This window comes from Haemaphysalis longicornis, unplaced genomic scaffold, assembly GCF_048455015.1.
Source record: "Haemaphysalis longicornis isolate Haplotype H1 unplaced genomic scaffold, Haemaphysalis longicornis Haplotype H1 scaffold_10, whole genome shotgun sequence".
NCBI lineage: Eukaryota > Metazoa > Arthropoda > Arachnida > Ixodida > Ixodidae > Haemaphysalis > Haemaphysalis longicornis.
The window spans coordinates 96972705-96997146 of NW_027526204.1; the positions used below are offsets into that span (position 1 = coordinate 96972705).

At 47.9% G+C, this 24442-nt stretch overlaps 2 protein-coding genes and 1 long non-coding RNA gene across 3 annotated transcripts in view; 1 reads left to right on the top strand and 2 right to left on the bottom strand.

The window, feature by feature from the left end:
- The window catches only part of LOC144159951 (uncharacterized), a 34931-nt gene extending 27054 nt beyond the window's left edge, over window positions 1-7877 (bottom strand). Inside the window, exons 1-2 of the mRNA XM_077691594.1 lie at window positions 7721-7877; window positions 199-238 (exon numbers count right to left, since the gene is read on the bottom strand). Of these exons, the coding sequence (XP_077547720.1) occupies window positions 199-216 (18 nt within the window). The 5' untranslated portion in view covers window positions 217-238; window positions 7721-7877. The remainder of the gene's footprint in view (window positions 1-198; window positions 239-7720) is intronic.
- A 4970-nt stretch (window positions 7878-12847) lies between these two features.
- On the top strand, window positions 12848-16437 carry LOC144158911 (uncharacterized). Its single transcript, XR_013320199.1, has 2 exons — window positions 12848-12945; window positions 14755-16437. It is a non-coding gene; the product is annotated as an uncharacterized LOC144158911 (long non-coding RNA).
- A 547-nt stretch (window positions 16438-16984) lies between these two features.
- LOC144159952 (uncharacterized) lies at window positions 16985-23925 on the bottom strand. Its single transcript, XM_077691595.1, has 2 exons — window positions 23176-23925; window positions 16985-17001 (listed from the first exon to the last, which is right to left on the bottom strand). Exons 1-2 carry the CDS (start codon window positions 23891-23893, stop codon window positions 16985-16987), a joined length of 735 nt encoding a protein of 244 aa, XP_077547721.1. The 5' UTR covers window positions 23894-23925.
- Window positions 23926-24442: the final 517 nt, after the last annotated feature.

Below are 24442 nucleotides of genomic sequence, written 5' to 3' on the forward strand. Positions count from 1 at the left end.
GAATTGCGGGTAGAGGCATCATTCAGCATACAAAAAAAAACACAGAAAATGGCTTTTCCAGATTCAGGAACACTGTGCTGCATGTCAGTGTTAGAACAATGTCCACACACAGTGCGATCAGAACACGTGGGAAGAAAAAGAAAGGGGTGGGGGGAGAATATATTTGCTCCTCAGTAATAACTGTAGTCGTGTACTTACAGGAGTGCCCTCTGCCATTGTGTTGGAGCTTGAGCACCTCCTGTGAAAAACAAATCAATACAACTCAGGAGCATTACATCAGCACAGCCAAAAAAAAAAAAAAACAACGAAGGCCCGCACAACTTGTGGACTACAAGCTAAAGTGCACATCACTCATAAAAAAAAAGGCTCAAATCCACGCTGTGAAGGTGGTTGGAAAGCAAAGCTCTAAACGACACCCACAACAATCGCTTATGCGACGTCACTTGAATTGCAATGGCCCCCACATACATGGCTCTACAAAGAGTGAAACCAGAGATTCTACCAGCCGTTACCCGAATTCACGGGGGCGGCGTCCCGAATGCAGCAGCAGCGTCGGCAGAGTTTTATAGAGCGGCGGACGCCGCCGCTGTAGCCCGGCCGTGACTCGGGAGAAAGAAAACAGGGAGGGGTGTCTTTCTAAGTGTGAGACAGCGGAAACTAGCCATCGTGACGCGCTAGCTTGGGGCTACACCACCCCTCGACACAAGCGCAGACACCGAAACTATGCGGCATGTGAGCTTAGGGATTCCCATTTATACAGATTTAAACTTGTTACTTTAGCAAGATTTAGAATTGTGAGAAAGCTTACGGAACTTTTATAATCGCTATATATCAGAACCAGTTGCTACTTTCGCCTTTTATAATACCTCTCAAAACATAACCGAATTTGTAATCACCAATTTAGAAAACGGAGTCTCATTCGTAGCAAGCAGTGCTCAAAAGGTAGCGTTGCTCCAGCGGCCATGTCTTCATGTGGTTTGTACAGTCTGGGACTTAATTTTGCAGACCACGCGAGCGCGTGGCAAAAGCCACCGATGCGCGCTCTGGAGGCCCGGCGGCCGGGCGCCTGTTGTCGAGACCGGCACGGCGCGCATGCGCGTCCTGTTTTACTCGCAGGCACGCCGATTTTCTCGCTTCCTACAACGGTGCTGCAATGGTCACTTAAGCACCGCATAGCGACGCCTTTGTGGCATTCCTTTCTTCCCGATGGCACATTTGGGGCCTAACGTGACGATTGCGAGGCCTTTGGCGCAAGCGCTCCAACACTTGCGCGGAATGTTTTATTTGTTTGTTTTGTGCTTTGTCGTTTATGGACGATGAGACTAGCGGCTTGCGAACGGCGTACCCGAATGAAGCGCGTACAAAGCACAGTCTCACGGTCCCGCGCTACCCACGACGAAATGCCAGCTATACGAATAGCGAACCTTTATTCGCCTTGTTCATTTTGTATTTTGGCCACTGAACATATTGCTACGGACGTAACAAATGGATGAAGGCTTTATTTACAAGTCGTGCGGAACCACAGGCAAGACAATGGAGGCAGGAGAGCAGCGAGCCGGGGAAAACTCTCTTCTTCGCCCCCCTCTTACGTGCCAGCATACCCCCTCGATCCGGTTCTACTGGGACATACTACACAGGCGATTACCTGCCGACTAACGTAGCAGACAACCTAGTGATCGTTCTGTACCTAACACTAATATATTTCAGCTCGCTCTCCGCTGCCAATAAAATAGACGATTTTCCAAGTTTTATAAAAGAACTCCTGTTTTATTTTTAATGTCTACTTCCTTACTTAAAAATGATTGAAAGACATACCCATTTAAATTGTTCGTTCTGTGCGTCCGCATTATTCAAACGGCACCTCGACCTCCAATCAAAGAATTCCATAACATTATTCGCTACTTTTCGCTGTAATATTAATAGCTACTTAGGGCCTTTCGAATGTTTTTGTAACTAATTAGCGGGTGTTCAACAACTGAAAAGCCATCAGCTGCTTGTCCTTTTTCGTTGTTGACCTTGTACAGTCGGCAAAAGGCTTGTCTATAACGCGCGAGCGGCGTGCTCCAGACTGCGCGGGAGGCATCTACACTCGGTTACAACTCAAGAACGGCACCACCTCATGTAGTGTATCACTCCGTCAAAGCGCCGGACCCGTGACGTCAGTGCGCGCGCGTTTTGAAAGGGGTTTGCTATGAATGCGTGATATCGTCTGCCTTGTCTCACGCAGTTTGTTTGTCGCCACTGGAGTCGTTTATAAGCATATTAAGTCCAAAAAATCACGTGAACGGCTCACGCCATGTTAAAAATATTCCCAGGAACGCCCTACTTGCGCCGCACGGAGAATCATCCGGCTACGGTGATAAGGCACAGCGGAAACTTCCGGTGCCGTTCTTAAGTTGTCACTGAGTATAGTGATAACGCCTGGTCTGAGACCGGTAGAATGTGAACATGCGCGACCCGCATCAGCGCGATGGCTGTTTCCCTTGTTTGGTGCCCGTCGCCTTGGCTTCCGTACCTTCTTTAGCAGTAAGAAGCGCTGCCTGCGCTGCGGGCCGGGAGACAATAGTGGAGATTAGCGATTGTTAGTACTGCGTTGGGTGCGTTTAACTACGTGCAGCGCTTAATTTTTGCGATGCCCTACGCAATCTAGACATAAGGTTTCTTTCTGTGTGCGAAAAAACGGACAACAATCACCGAAAACGCATCGGGGCCGGTGTTCAGGGTGACTAGATGTCAGTCCGCGTTCGCTTGCACAGTATTGTGGCATTATCCCGTCAGCAGTGACGTGCTAAGCCGACCGTAAAAACCGGATAGTGGAGCACGCGGCACAGATGCGGCGTATTGGCAGCTCGATTACGCAATGAAAAGCTGTGCGCCAAAGCCAATGCAGACGAAAAACTCGCACAGCGCGCTCTAAGGCGGGTAATCTCCGCTTTTGTTTCCAGGCCCGGCAGCGCAGGCATGTAGCGCTTATTACGGTCAAAGGAGGTACAGAAGCCAAAGCGACGGGCACAGCGAGGAGGGACACAGCCACAGCAGCCACAGCGCTAGCTATACGGGCCGCGCATGCTCACATTCTACCGGTCTCAAACCAGGCGTTATCACTAGGTGTCTCCCGCGCATTCTGGAGCACGCCGCTCGGGAGTTATATACAAGCCTTTTGCCGACTGTGCTCCCGCTCCACTGGCCATCTGCAAAGTGGCCGTTTTCTGATGGCGGCGAAAAACGAAAATGCTTATGTGTGTCCGGGATATCGGCGCATGTTAAACATCCCCAGGTAATCAAAATTCATCCGGAGCTTTCAACTACGGCGCGCCTAATCGCCTGTGTAGCATCGGCGCGTGAAAACCTCACAATGAATCAATGCAAGCCGACCTTGAAGAATTGCTCCGGCTTTGGAGCAATTCATTTCCGTAGGCATGAATACCTCGACTAACAGTATCTCTTGGTCTATTAGTCAGCCTGCAAACGTCCCTTTGAAAAACGGCTTCTCAAAAGTAGCGAATAATTTTACGGCATTCAATAGGAACCCGAGGTGACATCTTTACGAATGCGACTGGCAGAGCGAACAGCCAATTTATGTGAGTACGTATTTTTATCATTTTGAAGAAATTAAGTAGGCAGCAAAATCACTGAAATAATTTCTTTTATAAGACTTGCAAATAGCCTACTTTATGGGCAGCGGAGAGAGAGCTGAAATATATGTTCAGTGGCCAAATTACAAAATAAACAAGGCGAAATAGGTTCGCTATTCGTATAGCTGGCATTTCGCCATCGGTAGCGCGGTACCGTGAGACTGTGCTTCGTACGCTCTTCATTCGGGGACGCCGTTCGCAAGCCGCTAGTCTCATCGTCCATAAACGACAAAGCACGAAACAAACAAATAAAACATTCCGCGCAAGTGTTTATCAGGACTCGAGGAGCAGTTGCGCCAAAGCCCTCGCAATCGTCACTTTAGGCCCCAAATGTGCCATCGGGAAGAAAGGAATGCCACAAAGGCGTCGCTATGCGGTGCTTGAGTGACCATTGCAGCACCGTTGCAGGAAGCGAGAAAATCGGCGTGCCTGCGAGTAAAACAGGACGCGCATGCGCGCCGCGCCGGTCCCGACAACAGGCGCCGGGCCTCCAGAGCGCGCATCGGTGGCTTTTGCCACGCGCTCGCGTGGTCTGCAAAATTAAGTCCCCGACTGTACATTTTCTTTTGCCGCCCTGCAAACCAATCCTTAACGTATGTTTGCCGTATGACCACTTAGTTCCATCAGGTGCAGGTTACCCTGGAGGCGCTGTCGAACAAGTTAATCAAGCCGTGCGAAGCCACCGTGCCTCAACGCGAAGCTGCACCAAAACAGGCCCAAAACAACCGTCGCTAAAGCAGACGACAAAGCCGTACCGCCGCCGCTGCTGCCGGCGAGCAAGCGGGGAACGCTGGATAAATTCGCGGCGCCATCTACAGTGTGCTCCGTGAGTGAAACCCTCCGCCCGCTCCCCTTCCCCGCCGCCGCCTTTGACACGTTAAAGTTTGTTGTCCCGCACGCAACGAAAGAACCGTTGGCTGGTAGAGCTTGAAAACTTTGCTTTAAAGAATTGGCGCAGCTTGCACTACTGGTGCAGGGCTAGAGAAACTGCCGAGCTGGGGGCCCCTAGCTCTCCTTTCGTCGGAGATCCGGCGCTTACTTTACCATCAGCAGCAGCCCACACTGCAGGACAAAACCCCTCCCATCAACGTCCAATCACTCCTGTCCCGTGCCGCTGGAGTCCATTCCTTGCCTCAGGATTTTCTCATTTTGTCCGTCCGTGAAGTAATCGGCCTTTTTCTGTTAAACTGAAGCTTTTTACCTTTACACACCCCCCCCCCCCCCCCCCCCAGGATTCTGTTGCAACCGTTGGTGTCCACAGGAAACTCCCGCGAACAAATAAAAGAAGGTACTGGAACCGCCAGGAATCGAACCTGGAACGAATAGATAGCGGAGCGAGAGCCCGTTTTCCTACCGGTTGAGCTACAAGCCCACGCGGAGTTTGGGGAGACAGACGGTGCACTCATTGAGCACATTTGCAGGTTTATCCCTTGCGATCTCGCTGAATGCCATGTGGTAGCGCCATGCGACCTCTCGCGCTGCTGTCCGGTTCTCCCACAACACGTGTAGCGACCATGTGCGCGCCTTGCGCATGTGCTAGGAGTTCGTAAATAATAAAGGAAGCTCAGACCAACGTGTGGCATTTCACTTCTCCGTCACTGCCGCCGATGTCGTCGTCTCCGGTGGCGGCGGTAATGACGGAGGAGAAGTGAGACCACCTAACACTGGGTTTGAGCTTCCTCTAATTTTATAAAAAGAGTTTCCACTCGTGTGCTTCACCAATGCTACTCAACCAACCACCATTCGTGGATCATGAAATGATTTAGCCTTAGCAAAGAATATCTCTTTGAAGTAATGAATGGTGTGATTAAGTGCATTTCACTTGTCTCTGGTTTCAGTCTTGGTAGAGCGACGTGTGTGCTTCAAGTGACATCGGATGGGTTATCGTTGTGGGTGTCATTAACAGCTTCGCTTACCAACCAGCTTCACGAGGTGAATTTGGCGCGCTTTTTTTTTCAAGACCCATTTCTCGGTATCCACTCTGTCACCCTGCAGGTAGTCTATCAATTGTCATTTCGCCTAAATTACGTGGCCAGCCCAAGTTTAATTATTTTTCTTTATTTGAACTATATCTTCTACTCTATATTTTGTTCTCTGATCCAGGAACTGTCTCGAAGTGTTACTCCCATCATGATTCGTTCCATGGCCAGCTGAGCCGACCTAAGTTTGCTTTCAAGTTGTTTACTAAGGCGCCAAGTTTCCGCTTCATATGTCATCACTCATCCCATCGCATTTATTTCCGAACTTGTTGCTGAATGTTCTCTATGACTGGCATGCCCGGACCCTTTCGTCCGCCGGCTTTCAAAGCTTTCCCAAAGTGGACCGCCTTATACACGCGTTCGACATGGTAAAAAGCGCACTAGACGGGGACAGAAGCAAAAACAGTGACACGGGACGAGCGTTAGCGCCCGTCCAGTGTCACTGTTTTTGCTTCTGTCCCCGTCTAGAGCGCTTTTTACCATGTCGAAGTCGTATCACCAACTAGCCCAAATTTCTGCGTTGATTTACACGTGCTAGAACCCGTGGCCAAGTCGAAAGCCAACGCCCGCGCTATGAACCCAAAGGAAATGCTGTGCGCCCAGAATGCGATAGCTCTGATAGAGGACGGTTTCCCAACGTGAGAAACCCAGGTTCCAGTGGTTTATCCAGAATTTCGTTTTTTTTTTTTTTTTTTTGGGGGGGGGGGGTCAAAATTCTCCTGGGGGAATGTTGGGGGAATTTCGGGGAAATCCCTGGGCCGGGTGCTTGAGGTTGTGGATTTTTTTTTTTTTGGGGGGGGGGGGAGGGGGCGTCGAAATCTTCCTGAAGGGGTGTTGAGGGGGTGTATAAATCCCTGCCACGTTTGACTCCGACCACTGAGAGTTTTTTTTTTCTTTCCAATTCGCTGCACATGTTACTGTTTCTCAACGCTACAAACCCCTAACCACTCGCACTAGGACCTTTGGGGTGGCCCCGTGGCTAGGTCGCCGGTTTCATGGTATGCAAGCTTTGCCCTGGTATGCGTGCTTTGCGACGGGGCAGCAATTGTCTGCATCTTGCGCTGTTGCGCGTGTTTTATTAGCCGCAGAAGTCTGCGTTGCATCCTTAAAAGTAGTAAAATTTTCCTGGGTTATTTTTTAACCGCACAGTTGCTTATGCATACACAAATCCGTCCGTCACACACACACACAAAAACCCGAAGCCTTAAGAAAAAAAATGTGGTTAGGGAGGTCCCAGTTTAAAAAAGCTGTTAAAACAATCCAGGACAACTTTACTACAGATAAGAATGCGACGCATGCCTCTGCGGCACTCACAGGCTTCATTAATAAAACGCACGCGACAACGGAAGGAGCAGAAAAATGTTGCCCCCATTGCAAAGCACGTATAAAATGAGAATGCGTTATGAGAATGGCTGCGTTAATGCGCTAGCGAAAGGCATATTTAATATAAGGACCAGGAAAAAACGTCACAAGGACATGTCAGCGCAGGCGCTAGACCTATAGCTAGATTTAAAAAACGTTTATACGTTCGCTTTCCCTAAGTCAACATGGCAAAGTCAGAATCGAGATAGCAAGTTATCGCTTCTTGGTCGATTTGGAAAGTTCAAAGGGCGGTTGGTGCGGCAGGGAGTTCCGGAAAGCTTACGGCGGTTGTCCCCTAGTTTTTCACACACTGAAACGCCTTGGCGATATAAGAGAGGCCATTAGCTGAGCTAACAGGCTGACAACTAGTGTTCCAGCTAACTCAGGTCCTGACTATAGCTCAGGTTTTCGCAGGGGAAGGAGGGGGTGCGGAAGCTACGGGAATGAGTTAGTAGTCACGAAATAACCAAGAAACTTTGATTCTGAAGGAATATGCGAAACGATAAATTGAGAAAAGTGAGGTCGCGCCAGTGACAGGCTCTGGGCAAAAACCCCTCGGTTCTGCATGGCCGAACGCACCCATGGGGTACGCCCCCCACGGCTTCCAACAGCCACCTTCCCCCAGAATCCGACTACCATTCGAAAAATAAAGCAGCTGAACGCTTCGCACAGGCTTTGCCCTGCTGATAAGCTGAACGGCAGAAACGGCTGCCTCGGAAGAAAGTCAGCGCCGTGCACACTTACCAGCTGTGCTGTGCCGCTCTTCGGCCCGTCGGTGCCGGCGACGAACGGCTGGCAGACTGGCGCGGCCGCAGTCAAGCCCCCGTGTGTGACTGCAGCGTGACTGCCCGGTTGGCCCGGTTCGAACGGTGGCACGGGCACGGGAAGCACGGTCGGATCTCGCGCTGCTCAAAATCGAATCACGCGCTTTGTGCGAGACTGGTGCGAGAGAAAAAAAATTCCCCGCATTTCCCCGAGGGGAAGACTGTGAAAGTGCGAATGCACGAGTTGAATTTGCGCGGTTCGGTAATGTTCGCGAAAGAGAGATCACACACACACACACAACTACAAAGAAAGAAAGATGCATTTATTCACAGACACCTATTTGTGTTGTCGTTGTACTTGATTGCTAGAGCGGATCTCAGCTTTGAAATTTCGTGTCAGTACTTCTTTAAGCGGGTGCATTAGCCCTTCTCACGCCCGATTCCTGGCCAATCCCCCACGTGGGTATGTGCCTTGTCAGCGGCCAGGCAGCGCGCGCCCATCTCCCCCCGTTGCCAAGGAAGACGAGGAGCGCGCGCACCCGCAGCTGTTGCTATGTGCATTCGCACTTAAAAAAAAATTCCCGCGCCTTCCCGCGAGGGGAACACGAGTAAATGCAGAGCATTGGGGCCTCAGTACTGGTTGAAGGCAGTGTTGCTTCCATCCCTTCTTCCGTGATGCAGGAGTAGCAGACACGAGTAAACGTGGGAGCGAGCGTCAACCAAGGAAGAAAGGAGCAACGCACCGCTAGCCGCTTTATATTTGCAGCGCACGCAGTAGAGGGAGAGCAGTACGGGAGGGAGAGCGCGCATACGCAAGCAGCGCGCGCCCTTCCACGCCCCACCGCGCTGCTATCACGCACCTGTTACGCCGAGACATATCTTGCTTTGTGGCCGAGACCGCGACGGAGCGAACGGGCCGACTACGACGCATGCGCGCGCCAGCTGCTGTTGAGAGAGAGGAGGGAAGGAGGAGAGGCGCACCTGCTGCGGACGCGGAGCTGTTGACGCCATCCGACGCAGGAAGAGGCGAGGCTAAGAAATGATCTGCATTTAAAAAGGAATGAACGAATGAAAAGGAATGAAGAAGGAACGAACCATCACGCATGCGCTGTGCGTGCCGAGCGATAATATGCTTCAAGCGCGCACACAGCGTCATCGGAGCGTCTGCGTGTCGTTTGCTATGTTTATCACGCGTGTAGAAGGTGGACCTATCAGCCACTGTATGAATGAGTGGAAATGAATGAAATGGAATGAGATGAAACTAGAATCCGCATGAAAAATCTTTTAGTGTGAGCGGTAATTCGTTCTTTTGCTCCAATACAATGGTTTCGGTACAGCAGCGTAAATCGCCCACTTGTTTCAAACAGACTCAATCAAAAGATCACGCAGATTTTAACAGCACTTTATTTTAAATGCAGAGCATTTCAGTAACTCACGATGTCACCCGCGTTGACGTCCGTAGTCGTAGTCCGCATCGCTCCCCGTCGGTCTGGCATTGGATTGGATTCGATTGGATTGGCTTGGATTGGATTAAAGTGGATTGTGTTGCGTCATATCCGCGCCACGTTGCGTCATAGCCGCTCCACGTTGCGTCATAGCCCGCCGCAGTTGTTTTTGCATTGTTCTTGTGAGGGCATTTGTCAGCACAAAATGTCATTTTAAATGCAGAGCATTTCAGTAACTGACGATGTCACCCGCGTTGACGTCCGTCGTAGTCCGCACCGTCGTTGTCCGCACCCCTCCCCCTACACTATATAAAAAAAAATACTATCCGGCGCCTGGTTTCGATCCCTCGACCGTGTGGGCGGAACGCAATGTACATGGTGTTCTACCCACTGCGCCACAAAGCCTTTTTTTTTTTTTTTTTATTGCAATATTTCAGCACAAAACAAGCACCATCAAACAAAAAACTGCAACGATAAAACTGCTAGTCGTCACCTTGCCAGCAGAAAAACGATTAAAATTGTTTGAGGTTGGTCAGTGTTTCCATCACAGGCAACCACTCTGGAGACTCAGGCTGAGCCCTCCACACTTCAATAATCATGCGCATTGAATCAACGAAATATTCCCTTGACCATTTAGCGTCAACGTCCCTATGGCGTATGGCCATGCGGGATTTCCAAATTGCATGTAGGGCCAGGACCATCACGAGGTCGTAAGGTACTTCGTCACTCTCAATCGGCAAAAACCTAATGCCGTGAGCGTCCAGAGGGAAATCTTTTTTGAGGGTCCGCTGAAGCACGTCCCAAAAGAAGACCCCGTCCCAGCAGTCCAAAAACACGTGTTCTACAGTCTCGGGTTTTCTGCACGGGTAGCAGTCCACCCCACCCGGCAAAAACATTCCCTTTTCCTTCTGCCACGTTTTCACATCAAGGACGCCCGAGTGAAGTTTAAAGAAAAAAGTCTTAACCCATGGGCCAATCGCCATACGTTTCACACGCTTAAGCACATCCTGTCCTGGCCCTACACGGTAGAGCGATCTATACAATGGAACGGGAAGTACGGATTCAACGAGGTCATTATACAATCTTTTACGCGTCACACTAGATAAGTACTCTAGCGTGAAGCGTGCACGCAAAAACATGGTGGCTTGTACCACCTCACGGAAGTAACCTTTCGTTGCGCCAAACGAAAAAGAAGCTGACGTTACAACAAAATCAAGAAGCGCTCTGGCCAACTTCACCTGACACACAGTGCGCAAAAATGGGTCCTTCACATCCCGAAGAAACAAAAAACGATTTACCACTTGACGCAAAAACAGATGCGATAATGACAGGCCACCAAGACGCACGCGCCGAAACAGGTTCGTTCGGCTGGTTCTCTCCCATGACGACTCCCAAATCAACACAGCAAAAACTCGGTGCAAGGCCTGTACATGTGCCCGCGAACAATGCAACACCTGTAGAACGTACCACAGTTTGCTAATTAAAAACACATTACACACTGAGGCCCTCGCAAATATTGAAAGTCCGCTACCCTTCCATTTCTCGGCCTTTTCACGCAATTCGACTGTTTGACTGCGCCAATAAGGGTCGCTGTCTACATAGTTCTCGAGGGGCACTCCCAAGTACTTCACCGGCGTCGTCTGCCAGCTGATACACTCGAAAACACTAGGCGTACTGTCCCACTGGCCATGCCAGAAGCCTAGACATTTCTGCCAATTAACACCACTGGCACTGTACTTACAAAACATTTTCAAGGTGTTTACAGCAATACTTATGCTTCTCCTATCAACAAAAAAGAGAGCAATGTCGTCAGCGTAAGCTAACACCCGCACTTCACACGACTGAAGTTTAAAACCTTTGACGTCTTCGCTCCTGATTACACTTAAACAAAAGGCTTCAATGTACAAACAAAAAAGCAACGGAGACAATGGGCAACCCTGACGAACGGCACGTTGAACAGGAACGGGTGTGCCGATCGTTTTGTTAATAACAAGCCTCGTAGAACACCCAGTGTACGCCATGCGCACACCATTAAGAATAACAGAACCAACATTCACGTGTTCCAACATATTTAACAAAAGTTCGTGAGACACCTGATCGAAGGCTTCAGCCATGTCTACCTGGAGCAATGCCAAAGTCCCTTGCATGGCGTCACAACACTCGAGAACACTTCGGGCAGTATGAATATTTGTAACTATCGACCGCCCTTTGATCCCGCACGTTTGATGCGGCCCTACCACGTCCTTTATGACAGTCTGTAAGCGGCTAGCCAATATTTTCATTAAAACCTTATAGTCGACATTTGTCAGACTAATAGGACGATACCCAGGGATCTGTCTGAGTTTCGCAACCTCCTCCGATTTCGGTATAAACACAGTGTGAGACACAAGAAAAGAAGGTGGCAGCACACCTTTGTGGTACGCCTCAGAGTAAACTTTACATAAAACCGGGCTGATGTCACCATTAAACGCCTTGTAGAAAGCGGCGCTCAGGCCATCAGGGCCCGGCGTCTTCCCTGGGCTCAACTCGTCGATAGCGCCGCGTATCTCTTCTACTGTAATATCTCTTTCGAGATGCGCCTTAACTTCCTCGTCTAAGCACGGTAACAAAGACGTAAACTCTTCTCTAAACTTGACGGCATTGACAGGATGACAAGAAAACAAATTTTTATAAAAGTCACAAAAACAACGCTCTATATTAGCCTGGTCACTATAAACCACACCTTCGGCTTCAATTTCCACTATCGCATTTCTGCGAGCATACTTTTTTTCCGCGCTGAACGCTCTTTTAGTCGGCGCTTCCCCGTGCAAAAATCGTTCAGCTCTTGCGCGCACAAGCGCACCCTCATACTTCTCTTTATCTATTACTTCGAGCTGCGCTTTTAGTCCTCTAATGTCATCCTTCAACGCCCCAGGCGATTCACACTCTTCCTTGACGTAAACGTCCAGGGTACTTCGTAACCAGACTTCTCTTTGCTTCTCGTCGTCCCAGACAACACCAAACATCCTAAGGACATCCCAAAAAAGGCCCTAAATCCCATGTCCCAAACAGCACAGCCTATGGGCATCCCTGGGACTTCCGCACTGGGAGTGTCCTAAAAATGTCCACGAATGGCTGTGATTGGGATGTATGCGGAAGCGCATGCGTGCTTTTTGTTGATTCGGTCAGCCCAATGTTTTGTTTTTGTGCATAGATGAATAAAACGCATATATAGGCGCGTGTAATGCGCGTGAAGGAGGTACAGCCGTAAAGCAAATGCATGGAGGAAGAAAAACTTTTCTTTCTTCCATGAGCAAATGCCTCGCGTACCCGCAGGTAGCGCGTGATTGTTACAGGAAGTGCTTCAGAGAAAGGCTCGTACACTGATTAAACCAACTGAAAACGCTGCTTTTGAGCACGGCAACTTTCTAAGGGAGGAAAGAACCGTCCCGCTCAGATGGCCTGCTGCTTGGTTCTGGGCACGGGTTCTGGGTCTGCCTTGTTGCCATTTTATTTCGCATTTATGTACAATATTTCAAACTATAAGTTAGAAACTAAAATTTCTATTTTATTTTAATTATATCTCAATACATTTTTAAAGCTTCGTTGTTATTCTAGACCATTAGAGACGTCTGTGAGCTATTTACGAAACTGATTCAGCCGATTCAGCCATCGCAGTTTTATAAACATGGCCGCCCGCGGATGGAAATGTGCGCCGTGCTAAGGTGGCTAGAAGCCACTTTAGCCGTGCTCCCGTGCTGCTGGAACGTCATTTCACAAGGTAACTATTGCAAGTCGTTTATATGTACCACTCAGTGTTTAAACCCTTCCAATGCCCCTCTTGTGTTTTATGCATGATTTCTTGCTCTGTGGTCGAAGGTGGGTGCTCAATGAGGAAACGGTCGAAAGGCTTCTCCCGGGGTGGCGGGAGAAGTTGCAACGCTTGCTGCACTGTTTCGCGTCGCTCAACTTGTTTTGTACCTCTAGCTGTTGATTATTTTACATGAATTTATTATACATCTAGTGTAGAAGGGCATCACTGCAACAGATAAAAAAAAAACGCCGCAGATGCCGGAAAGCCGAGCAAGAACAACTGTAGAAAAGAGACATTATTGGGCCAATAGTTTGACTAAAACTTTTCGCGTAGCTTAGTTCCTGGTTTTAGGCCTCAATCATCAGTCCCGCGCTACCCGGGACGAAATCACTCATTTCTCGCATGTATTTAGATAAAACCACGTCTCGGGCTTTGTCAACGCGTGAGACAGTCCAGTGACAGCCCTCGGTACTGACTGCGTTTTTTTTTTTTTTTTTCTTTTTTTTTTCAGAAATGATAGAGCGGCATAGCGCAGGCTTTATGCGTTATAATTTACGCGTTTAACATTTTTCACTGAGTAGCATGTCAGTGTGTGATGTGCTCAATTTACTCAGCTCGCGTGGTCGCCTGCCCTTGTATGTGCTAATGACTGTGCTGCAATCTAAATGTGGCTTGCTGCTGTAACTTTGCGGCCGTTTGTAGATGGGCATGTTGGCGACTACACAACCTCCACAGCAAAGAGAATTCCGGCAAACTATGCAACAAATGGCAACGTGATCTGGGCCGCTTTGACGACTGTTTTAAAGGGCACTGTGGGGGTAGTTGCGAAGACTGACTTCAAAGGGCTGCGAAGACTGAATTCACAGTGCGGTTACTCTTAAAGAGCCTTAATTTTTCATGAGCGGTGAACACAACCTTTCACTCATTTTGTTTGTCATCTTTCTCAAATTGCACGATATGCTCTGAATATAGGTATTGCAGTCAGTCTTTAACTGCCAAGCAGCTATATTTCTTTTTTTTTGCCAGTTTCCTGTAGCCTCTCGTCGGCAAGCAGACACTCAGAGATGAGTTGGCAGTTTTTACAGGCAGCTTTAAACCTGGTGGGCATTACCAGAAAACCGCGACTCCCGTGTCTAGTGTCGTCCTTGTTATTGTTACTCTGTTATATTTCATTGTGCTTTGCACCATTGGATCCCAGGGAAGACTAATGTAATGGCGCATTTGACAAACGTTTAATGGTAAATGGCTGCAGTAGCTTGCAGGTGTGTAATGCGTTGTGCCAACAAGCATGATTGTAAGAGCCAGTTCGAAATCTCTTGACTGAAAATTATTTAAAAAAACTGTTTCATTTACATCTGAAGCAGGTGAAATGTTTGGGCAATCATGGAATGTAAAGGTCATGTCCATGAAACAGAACTAAATAGCAAAATTTCTATCACACATCAAATTTCTGCGCAAAACAACCTGCAAGCTCCTCAAGGTTTCGCGTGGCAGCGGGCTGCTTTAGTGTTGCGAGTTCTGGCCGCGAGGTTTATTTTGACTGTAGCGCAATCACGAGAGCATGTATCAGGAATGGCATTATGAGAGATCAGCTCAGCTCAGCTTGTACTCGTAAGCATGCCGTTTTACCCATGGTGGGAAATCACCATGGGTAAATGTTTATCTGTACACTTCGGTAATGCTCGAGTTGTGTTTCCTTACTGGCAGTGTTCAAGCTAGCTGGTGTCTGCACTGTTCATTGAATTCATTACAAGTTGTTTTCTAAATTATGTGCAGGCAGCTTCATGGGCCATGGAAAGCCTCCCCAGCCACAAGGAACTCCAAAGGATAAGAAGACAGCAACACAGTTCTGACGTGCTGCAGAAAGAGCTGCGGCACACTAGAAAATCCTTGGAGCTCCAATGCAGTGACTGCCAAGGAATGATATGAAAGTCGTTTAATCTGATTTTCTTTTTCTTGATTGCTCATGTATATTTTCCTGACACTAATCAAAACTGTTTTTGTGTGTGTGTGTGTGTGGTAAGCTACTACATGGTAAAAAAACTACGGATTTCAGGCCATCATGCCAGAATAAGGTGCGTGGCACCAGTACTCCCGCAGGGTGTGGTTGTCCATTTGGACGTTTGTATGGTCTCTGCTGTGCGTCAACTAACACCACATACATTTACAAAGTGCAGCCTGTTTAGTTTTGAGTGATATCAATATTATTTATCTTAGTGTATGAGAGACAAATTCAAATTTAAAACTCGAGAAATCTTATTTTGTTTCACTTGCCTCTGTATTTTCGAAGTTCTAGAAAACAATTCAACAGAAATTGGATAGATTGCTGTGCATTCATAATACATACCAAGTAGTGGCTGCATGATGGAATTCAAGTGGTTTCAAAATTTCTCAGTGCAGAGCAGTGATAGTTTTTGTACATGTTGGCTGTAGACTGATTTTTTTGCCGTCAAAATTTGGTTGCATTTATTTGGAATTTTTTAATTGCCAAGGTTAAAATGTCGCAATATACATCCTTACACGGTCCCACATTTTCAACGCTAACTGATAAGTATGCATGCACATATATTTCCACATTTAGACCTCAGTGCGTAAAATGGTAACAAAATGCAGCCAAATTTTAAAGGTAGGAAAATATGCATACAGCCAACACGTGCAAAGTGTTATTCTTCTGCTCTAAGCCGTGTAATGTGACCTGTTCATCAATTTTCTTCTGTTAGCTTTTATTTGCCTTTTAGCAGACAGGTGAAAACCTATTTGGCTGAGAACAAATTTGTCATCATGTGGCCAATTGGCATGTCTTCTAAGCACAGCCCTTTACGTTGAATAGTTCTACATAATTCTTTTCGAATGTAGGTACACGTGATCCAAAATTTTGTTTTATAAGTTTTTTTTTTCATTTGCAGTAGGCTTTAGAACTAGTATTTTATATCAATCAGAACTAGATCAGCTGGCCTTTCGAATGATTTCTATGTGTGTGTTGTGCAAAGCGATGCCTTATGGTAGCCCCGTATTGTTCCAAAGTGGCCGCGCGGCCTGAGGGAGTGTGACTGCCACATTAAAGGGCCATGCAGACAAAATACAAGCTTGTTTTCTTCGAAAGATTTGTGGTTTTGTAGTGCCCTTTGCACGTGTCAGGCAGCAAATGATGCTTTATTCACCAAGAAATTAATCAGTTCAAGTTAAAATTTTGATTCTCCCGCCAAATCGTGTGTTTTGTGACGTCTGCCATGACATCACAAGGAAGGGTCTTCAAGCTAATTTCAAGTGCGCCGTCCTGCCTGCAGCGGACTGCGGAGCCTTGTTTACCATCAGAAGTAAAGTCATGCATCAAGTTATAAAGAACTTTTGTTTGTGGTAATAAAAGTGTATGGTGTACCGTTAAGACTTAAGTGCTGCTTGATTTTGCCACTGATCTGTTATGTACGAAATTCGTCCAATAAAATGGTTTTGCAAGGTTTTGCAGAGTTCTAATTGTGCTCTTGAGTGGAGGAAAAGCTCCATTGCAATGGAATGTTGAGCTATAACCACAAGCATTAATCAAACGTGTCCTGAAAAGGACCTACAAGCACCTTTTTGGAACATCCCAAAAATTTCCTTTCTTTGCTGTACATGGGATGTCAGACCTCCCAGCAAAGTCCTAGTCTGGGACATCCCACCGAGGTCTTTTTTTGTATCACTTGGGATGTTTTTGGAACTTAAGTGGGATGTCCCTGGGAGTTCCCGAACTCCCAGGTGGGACATCCCTGGCACTTACCTAGGATGTATGTGCGTTGTCTGGGGTATTTGATTGCGGATGATCTTTCAATGGCCTTTAACTTAACTTCTTGTTTGAAGAGCTCCCAATTGAGCGTAAAGTTAAGGTTCTCTTCACCACATAAAAACGTCCGTGCGCATGCGTTAACGGCCTCAGTGAAAAGTTCATCCTGCAGCAGCTTGTTATTAAGCTTCCAAAGCCCCCAACAGAACGCGTTGCCTGGTTTTGCAATTCTACCAACGATTACGGTCACAAGGCAGTGATCGCTGAAGGAAACAGGGGAGACTCGGTAGCTATCACACTCCGGCAGAATCTCTGACGAAACATACACTCTGTCGAGACGCGCATGACTGCTGCCCTGGAAGTGTGTATAGCGAACGGAACCGCTACTGCCGAGGCTATCACCCACATCTTCCAGCGCAAAGTCAGCGACGATATCAGTTAAAACTGTCGTACTCGCATCGCGGAACCTTGTCGAGCTACTTTTGTCTTGCGCGGAACATGCGCAATTAAAGTCGCCAAGTAAAATAACAAGCCTCTCCGTATCGCAAAGCCCGCGAACATCCTCAAAAAAAATTTTCCTTTCCGCTGCCTTTGTGGGCGCGTACACACAGATGAAGCGCCATTCGCTTGACGATAAAACAAAATCGCACACAACAAAACGCCCACACTCGGACGCGGTGACGGTCTCTAGGGTTGCCCCCAAACTCCTTCGTACCAACAGGGCAACACCCGCAGACATCCCGACCGCGTGAGCAACGCACACGTCATACCTCGACGCAAACGGGCGCACCATACGATCTGTCTGCTCCTCTCTCTCAACCTTCGTTTCTTGTACCGCCACTATTCGCCCCGAGCGCGAACACAGTCGGCCCCTGGCGGCGGCGGGACGAACCGCTCCTAGTGTGGATGGCGCTTTCGCGTCGTCTGCTTTTTCACGTTGCGTGCGGCGCAAGACGCGTGCTGCACACGACAAAACAACCAATATGTGTGCTCGTTTGGCAGTAAGCAATGACATAGTTACTTCTGCTTGCGCATTTCCTCTAGAAACGCAATAATTAGCGGCCGTTGCGGGTTAATGCGCTGGTTTAATTCCACGAAACATCTTCGCCCTGGTCACCGCTTGAGTGTGACACGTGTTATAAACATTGCTACCATACATTGCACTTTTCGTATTGTTGCGTGCAGTCGTCTGCCGTTTCGGGAACGTCGAAGGGTGCTTTTTGAATGTGGCGTTGTGATTATTTAAAAGATAAAAGTTTAGTACGCGAAACGGGTAAGAAGCGAGAAGACCTGTGCATACGCGTGCAAATTCCAAACCCTTGTAAAATTGCGCTGTGTCCTTATAGAAAGAAGAAACAAACAAAAACATTTACACTGCACAAGACCCATGCGCTATCGCCCATACATTACCGGACACGTATTTTACACCCGCAAGCGCCTGTGTGATTGTGTCCTTCCCGTACCTTTTCTAAAATAAATACCATTTTAGGACAGTCGTTGTTTATACTGAGGAGGAAGAAGAAACATTTTTTCAACTGTATCGAGTTGCTAATTTTACGTATTATTTAAAATACGTTTCTATGGATGCGCAAGAGTATTTAGGGGGATTTTTCGGTAAAATTAAGAAGTTGTGAGTTTGCGTTTGTCATGTGGCATTTCGTGTGTCATTTTCATATATATCATTTTCAAATCCGACATGAATCACCTTGTCCAGAAACGTGTCTCACTCAGCATTACCAAATGCCTAATATGATAACGTCTTAACCTCTTAAGGTGGACCCAAGTTTAAAGAAAGAAGAGAAGACGCGTAATATAATGGACGTTGTTGACCACATGTGTGAGGGGTGTGTGCCATGACTCGCTGTTTTTTTTTTTAATTTTTTTTCCCACAATGCTTGCTTTCAATACAATTTTGAAAAAGGCAAGCAACAATTCCTGGACAATCCCGGACCAAAGGGGGGTTTATCAGTTTTTAAAATACGTACTGCTTTTTCACCGCTACAGAACACGACGCCTTTCGATTGTAGTTTCGACGTAGTTTCGATTGTATACGTAATACTGCTAACCATAGTTTGGCTTTTCACGTTACATATGCGTTCTCTTCTCGCTGCTCTTGCAACGTTGGCAGGACCCCCTCCCCCCTCCCCTCCCGAAAAAAACTAAATGCACAGAATTTCACTTTTTAACGAATCCTCAAGAATTAAATGCCAAGACAAATGCGATATTAAGTTTGCAAAACAAAGTAGTTACCGGGAACCCGTTGCGCTGATTCGCAACGAGAAATAAAAAGGAAATGTTTTACTACATCTGCAACAGCGCAACTTCATTTATTGCCATCTTTAGGGTTCGTAAGCGACCTTATACGCAAGAATGCAAAAACATCTCGCTGTTGCAGGCAACTGTTAGATTTTAAAAGGAACGCAAATGGTCAACAGAGCAGCCGTAACAGAACATTTGTGCTCACTGTGAGGTCCTAGAAGTTTGGTTTGCACACTGTAAACCTGCTTGTCACTTTGCGAAAACCTAGCTAAACATGAGATGTTGATTGTACTGCGTGCGTTGACAATTCAATTCGCAAGTGAACTTGCGACGAAAGCCGTAAATAAGTGATCCGAAACCGTTATTCATCAAACCTTCCTTCAGAGTCGTTAATATTTTATTTAAAAGACCCGTTAGAGCGGTTACATTTATATCTCTGCGCTGATCAAAATTCAGTAATTTTATGTTGCCTTTTGAACAGAAAAAAATATCGTAAGCTCTTAGAAAGAATTTTGGGGCAGTTAAGTAGTGTTACCATTTCAGGGCATCCCACAAATGCAAGAATGTGTCATGCTACCAGTGAAAGCGATTGAGATTGCCGTTGTAAACTGAATTTCAGAGATCGAGGCTTCCTTATTTGTTTCTATTTATGCTTTTATTGAAGGCTCAAAGCCATACTCTCGAAAGATCGAGCTTGCTACGAGCCACAGCGTACAAGTTCATTGTCACAACTACGGCCATTCTGAGATTCCCGATGAGTCGTCGCTTTTTTTTTTTTTTTGGCGTAGTAATGAAAACTGACTGCCGCTTCCATGCTATTCGCCGCGAGCTCGACATGTAGGTGGCGACAGCGTCGCGCTGCTAGTGTGGATGCTCCGCTGAGCGGCCCGTAAGAATGCACACTGTGGGCGCGATTCGTGCCTTTTTCCCGCCGTATGTGCGCACGAAAGGTGCAAACAAGAGTGGTATGCTGTAGTTCGGTTCCTCAACGTTCAATGTATAGCATGAAAGCGGCCGTCAGTTTTTATTACTACGCCAAAAAAAGCGACGACTCATCGGGAATCTCAGAATGGCCGTAATTGTGACAATGAACTTGTACGCTGTGGCTCGTAGCAAGCTCGATCTTTCCAGACTACGGCTTTGAGCCTTCAATAAAAGCATAAATAGAAACAAATCAGGAAGCATCGATCTCTGAAATTCAGTTTACAACGGCAATCTCGATCGCTTTCACTGGTAGCATGACGCATTCTTGCATTTGTGGGATGCCCTGAAATGGTAACACTACTTGACTGCCCCGAAATTCTTTCTAAGAGCTTACGATATTTTTTGTGTGGTCCAAAGGCAACATAAAATTACTGAATTTTGATCAGCGCAGAAATATAAATGTAACCGCTCTAACGGGTCTTTTAAATGAAATTTCAACGACTCTGAAGGAAGGTTTGATGAATAACGGTTTCGCATCACTTATTTACGGCTTCCGTCGCAAGTGAACTTGAGAATTGAATTGTCAACGCACGCAGTACAATCAACATCTCATGTTTAGCTAGGTTTTCGCAAAGTGACAAGCAGGTTTACAGTGTGCAAACCAAGCTTCTGGGACCTCACAGTGAGCACAAATTTTCTGTTACGGCGGCTCTGTTGACCATTTGCGTTCCTTTTAAAATCTAACAGGTGCCTGTAACAGCGAGATGTGTTTGCATTCTTGCGTATAAGGTCACTTACGAACCCTAAAGATGGCAATAAATGAACTTGTGCTGTTGCAGATGTAGTAAAACATTTCCTTTTTATTTCTCGTTGCGAATCAGCGCAACGGGTTCCCGGTAACTTTGTTTTGTAAACTGAATATCGCGTTTGTCTTGGCATTTAATTCTTGAGGATTGGTTAAAAAAATGAAATTCTGTGCATTTAGTTTTTTTTTCGGGAAGAGGGGGGGGGGGGCGGGGGGTCCTGCCAACGTTGCAAGAGCAGCGAGAAGAGAACGCATGTAACGCGAAAAGCCAAACTATGGTTATCAGTATTACTTACAATCTAAACTACACTAGGCATCGTGTCTGTAGCGGTGAAAAAGCAGTACGTATTATTAAAACTGATTAAGCCCCCTTTGGTCCGGGATTGTCCAGGAATTGTGGCTCGCCTTTTTTAAAATTGTATTGAAAGCAAGCACTGTGGGAAAAAATTAAAAAAAAAACAGCGAGTCATGGCACACACCCCTCACACATGTGGGCAACAACGTGCATTATATTACGCGTTTTCTCCTCTTTCTTTAAACTTAGATCCACCTTAAGAGGTTAAGACATGACCATATTAGGATTTGGTTATGCTGAGTGAGACACGTTTCTGGACAAGGTGATTCATGTCGGATTTGAAAATGATATATATGAACATGACCCACGAAATGCCACATGACAGACGCAAACTCACAACTGCTTAATTTTACCGAAGAATCCCCCTAAATACTCTTGCGCATCCATAGAAATGCATTTTAAATAATACGTAAAATTAGCAACTCGATACAGTTGAATAAATGTTTATTCCTCCTCCTCAGTCTATGGTATTTATTTTAGAAAAGGTACGGGAAGGGCATGATCGCACAGGCGCTTGCGGGTGTAAAATACGTGTCCGGTAATGTATGGGCGATAGCGCACGTGTCGTGTGCAGTGTAAATGTTGTTGTTTGTTTCTTCTTTCTATAAGGACACAGCGCAATTTTACAAGGGTGTGGAATTTGTCCGCGTATGCACAGGTCTTGTCGCTTCTTACCCGTTTCGCGTACTAAACTTTTATCCTTTAAATAATCACCACGCCACCTTCAAAAAGCACCCTTCAACGTTCCCGAAACGGCAGACGACTGCCCTCAACAATAAGAAAAGTGCAATGTGTGGAAGCAATGTTTATAACACGTTTCACACTCAAGCGGTGACCAGGGCGAAGGTGTTTCGTGGAATTAAACCAGTGCATTAACCCGCAACGGCCGCTGATTATTGCGTTTCTAGAGGAAATGCGCAAGCAGAGGTAACTATGTCATTGTTTACTGCCAAACGAGCACACATATTGGTTGTTTTGTCATGTGCAGCACGCGTCTTGCGCCGCACGCAACGTGAAAAAGCAGACGACGCGAGAGCGCCATCCACACTAGGAGCGGTTCGTCCCGCCGCCGCCAGGGGCCGACTGTGTTCGCGCTCGGGGCGAATACATTGAACGTTGAGGAACCGAACTACAGCATACCACTCTTGTTTGCACCTTTCGTGCGCACATACGGCGGGAAAAAGGCACGAAGCGCGCCCACCGTGTGCATTCTTACGGGCCGCTCAGCGGAGCATCCACACTAGCAGCGCGACGCTGTCGCCACCTACATGTCGAGCTCGCGGCGAATATCCAGGTCCTGTTCGGTCACTAAACGATACAACTGATTCTGCCGTCTCCTGTCAGCAAGCCCCCTGACGTTAAGCGTGGCAATACGGATTGGCGTGTTTAAATACACCAGGTTAAGAGAGAAAACAAACAGATCCCAAAACATTTACACTGGTACATTTGAAAAAGAAAAAAAAAAACAAAATACCGTAAAACGACAAAAACAACCCCCCCCCCCCAAAAAAAAAAAAAAAAAAACGGATCCAATTTGAGCCCGTTGAGAGAGCTTCACTTGACGCGCGTACATACAAAAACACCCCAAACCCCCGCCCTGGCACGAAGGAAAAACTCTTCGACACCCAACACACCCCCCAAAAAAACGCGCAATGACCGCAAGGAAAACCCTTCGACACCCGACACAGAACCAAAAACCCACGTAATACAACCAACGACCTTAAGCCCATCACTAGAACACGCCCTGCACTTTCCTTGCTTTTCAACGACACACAAAGACAATTTAAAAATACTTTTAGCAGTCCGAAAGCGGAGTCAAGGATGGCGTTCTTACGCATTCTTTGTTGCCGTGGGTCCTCTGTCGTAGGGCGTGTTAAGCTTCGGCTTGAAGCTCGAGCGCCGCGACGTAGGTCCCACACTCACCGACCCCACCGCTACGGAACCACCCCCCCCCCCCCCCCCTCCTCGTTGCCCGACACTGTCTTGACCAAGGAGGTTGTCTTGACGCGGCCGCTTGGCCAGACTGGTCCTGGTCGCCAGTTTTCAAGTCGACGCCCTGTTGGGGGGCGGGAGTTTCCAACGCCGGAAACTGACCCGCCATGCTCACCGGGCTCTCACCGTCGCCATCGTACGTCAGCTGGTCTCCTTCGCTGGCACTTGGCGCAGGTAGCACTACGACAGCGACCGACTCCTTCACCTCAGCGCTCTTTTCAGGCGGCGCGTCCCCCGTCACTGGGTCTCCGCCGCCCCCTGCTGCAGCCGCCTCCGCCTCCTCCTCGTCCATGATGTTCTCCGTTCGGTCTACATCCCCCACCGGTCCGGCCACCTTCGCGTACGTCCGCACGCACTCGTTCGCTTCATGACCGAAGCGGCGACAGAGAGTGCAGCGCGGCACCTTGCAGTCGCGCCTCATGTGCCCCGTGCCAGAGCAGCGAAGGCACTGCGGGGCCCTGCCGGGCACGACCACGAGCGCCTGCTCGCCTGCGACACGGAGCTGGTGGGGCAGGTCCTCAGCCCTCACGCCCGCGTTGAGCTTGAGGGTCACGGACCGCGTCGTCGAGCCCTTGTCGTGGACGCCTTGTACACGCCAGCGCTCCCGTGAAACGTCGCTGACCCTCCCGTAGGGAGCCAGCGCAACTCGAACGTCGTCCTCGGTCACGTTGTAAAGCAGCCAGTGGAGCTTCAGCCGCAGGTCCTGGTTGGCAGGGTCGATGACGAGGCAGTGTCGACCTTTGACTTGAAGCTCCTTTGCTTCCAAGATCTTTTTGACGCCTTGCTCCGATTTGAACGTCACCGCCCATACGTGACTCATTTGGAACGCCCCCAAGGCAAGCACCTCAGGGAGCAATTCTAGCCGAGCCAAAGTATCGCGGAAATCTTCAACGCGATACGGGCGGGCGCGCATGTCACCGTGCAAAAAAACTGTGTTAAAAACGATACGTCCTGTAGGCAATGTCGGCAACGAAACTTGATAACTATCGTCCTGGGCAAACATCCTGTTTCCGCGGCCAACATGGGCCGCATTAACCGCTCCTGAGGAGCCCTGCATCCTGCGTCCGTTCACTGCGGTGGCCGGAAGCAGAATCCCCAACTGCGCCACAAAGCCGACACGTGGGAGGCTACGAACGCGCCTTATATCCTTGACTCATTCAAACTACCTATGCGACGCATTTACTCGAGTCCCCCTCGCGGGGAGATGGGCCCAATTTTTTGCAAGTGCTTACAAAAAGTCTTGTAAATGCACATAGAAGCACGCAATTCAAGGCTTCGAATGTGGTCACTCAAACCTGTTGCGCCGGCGCTACGACCTTCATTCAATATACGGGAGAAAACTGTCACATTTTTATATTTGGGCATTTTC

Bases quoted from the DNA above. Each gene is read 5' to 3' on its own strand.
- LOC144159952 (XM_077691595.1), bottom strand. From the start codon at position 23,893: ATGAGTCACGTATGGGCGGTGACGTTCAAATCGGAGCAAGGCGTCAAA.